The 7,309-nt window shown below is 33.5% G+C and overlaps 1 protein-coding gene across 1 annotated transcript; it reads left to right on the forward strand.

Moving 5' to 3' along the window:
• The first annotated feature begins 299 nt into the window (after positions 1 to 299).
• LOC124981425 (nucleophosmin-like) lies at positions 300 to 782 on the forward strand. Its single transcript, XM_047547801.1, has 2 exons — positions 300 to 495; positions 580 to 782. The coding sequence occupies exons 1-2, from the start codon at positions 300 to 302 to the stop codon at positions 780 to 782; spliced, it is 399 nt and encodes a 132-aa protein (XP_047403757.1).
• The last annotated feature ends 6,527 nt before the right edge of the window (positions 783 to 7,309 follow it).

A 7,309-nucleotide genomic window follows, 5' to 3' on the forward strand; every position in this document is an offset into this window, starting at 1 on the left:
CTAAAGACTGACAAAGATTATCACTTAAAAGTGTATAAGGATGAAAACGAGCACTAGTTATCATTAAGAACCATCATTTTAGGGGCTGGTGCAAAGGATGAACTGCACATTGTTGAGGCAGAGGCAATGAATTATGAAAGCAGTCCAATTAAAGTAGAACTAGTAACATTGAAAATGTCTGTACAGCCCACGACTTCCCTTGGAGGCTTTGAAATTATACCACCTATGGTCTTAAGGTTGAGATGTGTGGTTCAGGGTCCATGCACATTAGTGACAGCACTTAGCAGCTGTGGAGGAAGATGGAGTCAGAAGATGAAAAGGAGGAGAATGTAAATCTCTTAAGTGTATCTGGAAAGATACCTGCCCCTGGAAATGGTAGCAAGATTCTCCAGAAAAAAATAAATCGTGATGCTGATGAAGGTTATGATGATGCTGAAGAAGACGATGATGATGATTTTGATGATGAGGAAACTGAAGAAAAAGCTTCAGTGAAAAAATCTGTAGGAGATACTCCCCCCAAAAATGCACAAAAATCAAACCAGAATGGAAAAGGCTCAAAACCATCAACACCAAGATCTGAAGGTCAAGAATCCTTCAAAAAACAGAAAAAAACTCCCAAAAGACCAAAAGGACCTAGTTCTGTAGAAGGCATTAAAACAAAAATGCAAGTAAATAGAGAAAAAGGTGATTCTCTTCCTATGGTGGAAGCCAACTTCATGAATTATGTGAAGAATTGCTTCCAGATGACTGACCAGGAAGATTTTCAAGATCTCGGGCAGTGAAGGAAGTCTCTTCAAGAAAATACTTGAAACACTTTGTTAAATATTTCCATCTTATTTCATTTCTATAACAGTTGCTATCTGACTGTCCTTTGTATAATGCAAAGTGAGAACTTTCCCTACCATATCTGATAAATGTTGTCCAAATTCCATTACCAAGAATGTTGTCCAAAATGCCTTTTTAGTTTTTAAAGATGGAACTCCACCTTTGCTTGGTTTTTAAGTATGTGTGGAATGTTATGATAGGACATAGTAGTAGTGGTGGTCAGACGTGGAAACAGGAGACAAAAATTTACAAGGGCAATAAACTCAGTAATTTAATAAAGTAATAAATAAATGTAATTACATTAAACATTCTTTAAATATCAGTTAATATAAATTGACACGACTGCTACTGTGCTTTATTTCTTTATTTGGATTAATAATCACTTGCATAATGAAAACATTTCTATTACTTGAGAAATTCCATTCAATTAAAAATCATATTTTGTAAAGAAAATTAGCTTATGTTATTTTAAGCTATATGCTTAGCTCCAAGACAAGATTTTACTGTGAACCCTATTAAAAGAATTGTTTCAAAAACCACATTACAAAGTTGTTTTCTCTTTACTGATGCAAAAAGAATGCTTACTGCCTACAGCAGAGAGTATTATCAATTCTAGTAATAAAACCTGAGTTTTAGCTGAACCAATGAACACCAGAAGAAAGAGGGATATTGCCACCTCCCTTGCAGTCATGTATAAACATGAGAATTAGAAGTGGCCAAAAATGTAACATGTGCTTGTCAAATCATTCTTAAGAGAAATAAGGAGTCATCCTTCATAGAAAGCCACACATATTCTTTATCCTTCTCCTTACATTACTTCTTGTTGTCTAGAATGCAGACCAGATGCCTAGAACTGGAGTGGCCATACTTAGTCATGATATGAGAAATGTAGAAAAGACACAATAGAGAAGGAAACTCCATCCCTGACACTGTAAAAGTACCACGCCAATCCTGAATCACCTACTTCTAGAACAAGTGTTAAGAAGATAAATTATATCTATGTTGGTCACTATTACTTTGGACTTTACGCTGATTGCAGGTGAACACTTTCCTGTCTTACTATTCCTGATTCCCACTATGCCATCAATAAAATGTGGCTCGTAAAGTCCTAAAGCAGTGCAAGTTTAGACTCTGAAGCAATTCAGTAATTCAGAGGACTTTTATTCTTGGATACAACACTTCATTTTTGATAACAGAATGTTAGCAACTATAAGAATATAATTAAAGATATTTTTGTACACTTTTTGGGCGGGGAATACCAGAGATTGAACTCAGGAGTACTCAACCACTGAGTCACATCACCAATTCTATTTTGTATTTTATTTAGAGACAGGGTCTCACTGAATTGCTTAGTGTCTTGCTTTTGCTGAGGCTGGCTTTGAACTTGGAATCCTCCTGCCTCAGTGTCCCCAGCCGCTGGGTTTACAGGCATGTGCCACCACTATTTTTTTACCCATCATTAGCAATACTCAGTATGTAGCTTAAAGTGATAAATATTGTCTAAGCTTCATTTTAATTTTCTTATGTTTCAATAACCATGAAATAGCTTTGATAAGATGTCTCGGAATTGGAATAGAATATGACTTTCTCATAATGCTGGCAGATAGTTTTCTATGACTAGCTGCAACAACTATATAGCCTGATAAATGAAATATCTGATAAATGAAGTATATTCTCTATGGTATGACAATCTAGATGAACACAGAAACCCTTCTGTCATGAAAGAAAATGAAGAGACTAGAAGTTACTAATCATAGACATAGCTCTAATAATACTACTTGTAAATGAATTCATCAGTCCTGTAAATGATCTGTTTAATTCCATTTGTTTGTTTCTTTCTTTCTTTTTCAACAAGAAACAATTATTATATTCCTAAGGATTTAAAGAAGATTTCTTTAAAATAAGGACATTCTAATATTAGAGTTGTGATGTAGAAAGTAGGATAAGAGTTAAACAAGATATTCATAGTAAGTTTCCCTTCTTTCTTATTTATAAGGGAATATGATTATTTGCCTTTGAATATAGTATAACTACTACTAACAGCCTAATATGTGAGTTTTTAGAAGTAGTTATGCATCCTCTCATGCTTTTATAATCTAGAAGAGAAAGAAATATTTTGGAAAAAGAACCTTACTCATACATTTCTTTAGTAACGCTACTAGTAATTATTAACACACTTCAAAGTTTATGATCAGATTTTATTTAGAAATGCCACTGTCATAGATGTCAATGCTTAGATTCCCCCAGACTCCAATTATATGTCTACAGTGCTGTGGTAACAGCAGAATATCTGTCTTAATTGAGCAAGCTCTTTAAAGGTGAAGAATCATTAACATTTCCAAGTGTCAAGTTGTTAACTTGCCAAAATTATTTACAATTAATATTTGAATGGGTGTTGGGGATATAGCTAAGTGCTGGGTTCAATCCCCAGCACCATAAATAAATAAATAAATATTTGAATGTCAGTAATATGTAGTAGATATGTGCAAGAAATTTAATTTCTAATTGCAAATTTTCATCGATAATGTGAACTTGAATAAATCATCTTCAGTTTTCTTATTGGCTAAAAAACAGTGACATGAGTTGAATTCTAGGATAACTTTTAAATAAAAAATGCATTGAAATTATAAAGTTAATCCCTAGAACATTCTTCTCCAATTTAAAGATAGACAATGGTACTACTTAAGACAACTTAAAAGTTGAACCATGATACTAATTATAAGAAAAATAAATAGAACTGTAAGATATAGTTATTGTTTTTTATTTGGGATTAATTTTGCATATAATCTTATTTTAGAGTTTAAAATAATTTATTTCAAAATGTAAAATGAAAGATAACCTTGATGTCTCAGATAATAATAGCATTTGTGCTTCATCATTTTTCAAAATTTATTTTGGTGTGGTAAGAACACACAACATGAAATCTACCCACTTAGCAATTTTTTGAGTATTTAACACAAACATTATTTAATAAAGGTGCAGTGTTAACCATAGGCATATATCTCTAGAACTTATTGATCTTCTATAGTTAAAACTTTGTGCCTATTGATTGACAATTTCCTAAGAGTCCCTTCTCCAACTCAAGCCCTTAGTAACCACCATTCTACTCTCTGATACTATAAGTGTTATGAGTTTAACTATCTTAGATTCTTCATATCACCAGAATCATGCAGTATATACCTTTCTTTGACTGCCTTATTTCACTTTCCATAATGTCGTCACAGTTTATGAATATTGTTACATATGGCAGTACTTCCTTCTTTTTTTAAATCTGTTTAAATGGTATTCCATTGTATGTCTACTTTACCACATTTTCTGAATTCACTCATCTGTTGATGAATATTTAGGTCATTTCTACATCTTGACTATCATTACTAGTGCTGCAAGGAATAAGGGGGTGCTAATATCTCTTGAGGAATTTATTTTTACATAGAAAAAAACAATTCTAAACTTTATATGCAAAAGAACCTAAATATAATAATTATATTTTCTATACAACCTGGAGAAAATACAAAGCTGCAGGCATATTTTCTTATTTTATAATATATTACAGCCAAGTGGGGTGGTACATGCCTATAATCCCAGAGGCTTGCTGAGGCAGGAGGATGGTGAGTTCAAAGCCAACCTCAGCAACTTAGTGAGGCCCTAAGCAACTCAGCTAGACCTTGTCTCTAAATAAAATATAAAAATGGGGCTGGGGATGTGACTCAGTTTATATATATATATAAACAAAGCAATAGTAACTAAAATAGTATGCTATTTTGGTAAAAGCAAACATATAGACCAGTAGATCAGACTAGAGAGTTCAGAAATAAATCTATGTGTATATAGTCAACTTATCTTTCACGAGAGTTCCAAGAATATATAATGGAGATATGATAGTCTCTTCAACAATGGTGGTGGGAAAACTGGACATTGACATGCAAAATAATGAATTTAGAGACATATATTGCATTATACCCAAAAATCTACTCAACACAGATAGTCAACATAACATTAAGACTGTAAACTATAAAGCTTATAAAAACAAGTACAAGTAGGTTCCATAATTGAGCTATTGTGAATTGAGCTGCTATAAACACTGACAAAATTCTATCTCTTACTTCTTTACACAGAAGATTCTGCATCATTGTAGTATGCTGATTTTAAGTCCTTTGGGTATAAACTGAAGAATGGGATAACTGGGTAAAATTGTGGTTCCATTCCAAGATTTCTGAGGAATCTCCATACTGCTTTCCAGAGTGGTTGCACCAATTTGAAGGCTTACCCGCAATGTATCAGCATAACTTTTCCCCCACATCCTCACCAACATTTATTGCTACTTGTATTCTTGATAATTGTCATTCTGACTGGAGTGAGATGGACTCTCTGTGTAGTTTTAATTTGCATTTCTCTAATTGCTAGAGATGTTGAACATTGTATCATAGATTTGTTGACCGTGCCCTTCACCAGATGAATGGATAAAGAAAATGTGGCATAAATACACAATGGATTAGTACTCAGCCATAAAGAAGAATGACATAACACTTGCCAGTAAATTGATGGAACTGGAGAATATCATGCTAAGTGAAAAAGTCAATCCCCCAAAAAAACCCAAAGACAGAATGTTCTCTCTGATATGCAGATACTAAAACACAAAAAAGGGGCTGGAATAGAAGTTCATTGGATTAGACAAAGGGGAATGAAGGAAAGTGGGTGATAGGAATAGGAAAGACAGTAGAATAAATCAAACATAACCTTTCCTATGTTCATATATGAATACATGACCAGTGTAACTCCACATCATGTACAACTACAAGAAAAGGAATTTATACTCCATGTATGTATAATATGTCAAAATACACTCTACTGTCACGTATATCTAAAAAGAACAAATAAAAAATACAAACAACAAAAAATAAGAAAGTGTAGGTAAAATCCTCATGATACTGGTCTAGGTGATGGTTTCATAGATACATCATTAAAAGCATCAGCAACAAAAGCAAAAATAAACAAGTGGGACTACATCAAACTAAAAAGTTTCTGCAGGGCAAATAAAACAACCAAAAGAGTAGAAAGACAACCTACAGAATGGGAGAAAATATTTGTACTTTGAAAAGGGATTAATCTAAAATACATATGGAACCCCTACAATTTAAAAAGAACAACAAAAGGCCTAATTGCTAAATTTTGAAATGGGCTAAAGAATTGAATAGATATCTCTCCAAAGAAGACATACAAATGATCAACAGGTGTATGAAAATGTGCTCAACATCACTAATTATTATCAAGATAGTACAAATCAAAACCACATTGAGATTTCATCTCACACCTGTGGGGATAGCTATTATCAAAGAAGAAGGGGGAATGGAGAAAGGTAAGGGGGAGAAAAGAAAGAGAGATACAAAAGGAAAATGAAAGGAAGGAAGGGAGGGAGGGGGAAAGACAAGGGCTGGTGAGAATGTAGAGAAATTGAAACCCTTGCATACAGTTGGGAGGAGTGAAAAGTAAAACAGCCACTTTGGAAAACTTTATGGAGGTTCCTCAAAAAAATTAAAACTGAATCTATCACATGATCCAGCAATCCTACTTCTGGATATTTATCCAAAAAAACTAGTATATTATGTGTATTACGAAAGATAATGGGTGATTTCTTGAACAGTGGGTTTACCCTGGGGATATCTTTTAATTTTTCTGCATGCTAAAATCTGAGATCTTCCTCTTCTTTTCCCTTCAAGTGTAGCCAAACTCACACCACCACAGACTTTCATCCTCTAATTGTAGGATCCAATTACAACTCTGGAAAAACTGAATAAGAAATGTGTAGTTAATTACATATATCATTGTTCAGATTACATCTAATTCTAAAAATAAAGTTTTATGCTTTCACAGATATGTTCCACTTAGTTTACAAGAAAAAAAAAATCAGGTAAACTTGGACTATATCTAGTTAGAATGACAAAATAAATGGTCTGGTAGCATGACTTACTTCTCTAGTGTGTATTAGATATCTCCTACTTCTTTACACAAGAAGATTCTGTTAATGATTGTGATTGAAAGATGATAGCCAAGCAAAAATATGTGGGAGCCATGAATAGATGTGCATGCTAACCATTTCTCTCATATCTACACCCCAGGAACCAGTAGCTTGTGAATAGTGATTTTCAACCACCCAGTGCAAAATATAACAGCTATTGTGGACTGTTTATACAATAGTCTGTGAAAACTATCCCATAAAATAAAGACACTGGTGTGTTCTAATTCCTATGTGCTTTGTTCAATTAAAATACATCATGATTTTCACAAAGTAATTGAGATATAATCACTGCCATTTCCCACAATACTACTGCTGTCATAATCTTGGTGATTTTAATATCTTTGTAGCTTCTTGACCTCTACTCTTTGAATAATTTTATCTATACCACCCAATGCCACACATTCCCAAGAACATGCCCAAAACTGCACCTCCTTCAAGATCTCAATTTTAAACATTGTTCTCTATCAC

Source organism: Sciurus carolinensis, chromosome 3 (assembly GCF_902686445.1).
Source record: "Sciurus carolinensis chromosome 3, mSciCar1.2, whole genome shotgun sequence".
NCBI classification, from domain to species: domain Eukaryota; kingdom Metazoa; phylum Chordata; class Mammalia; order Rodentia; family Sciuridae; genus Sciurus; species Sciurus carolinensis.

Excerpts from the sequence above, each read along its gene's own strand:
- LOC124981425 (XM_047547801.1), top strand. The coding sequence starts at position 300 with ATGGAGTCAGAAGATGAAAAGGAGGAGAATGTAAATCTCTTAAGTGTA. Across the intron at positions 496-579 it reads AGAAAAAGCTTCAGTGAAAA|AAGGTCAAGAATCCTTCAAA; the intron begins AATCTGTAGGAG and ends CACCAAGATCTG.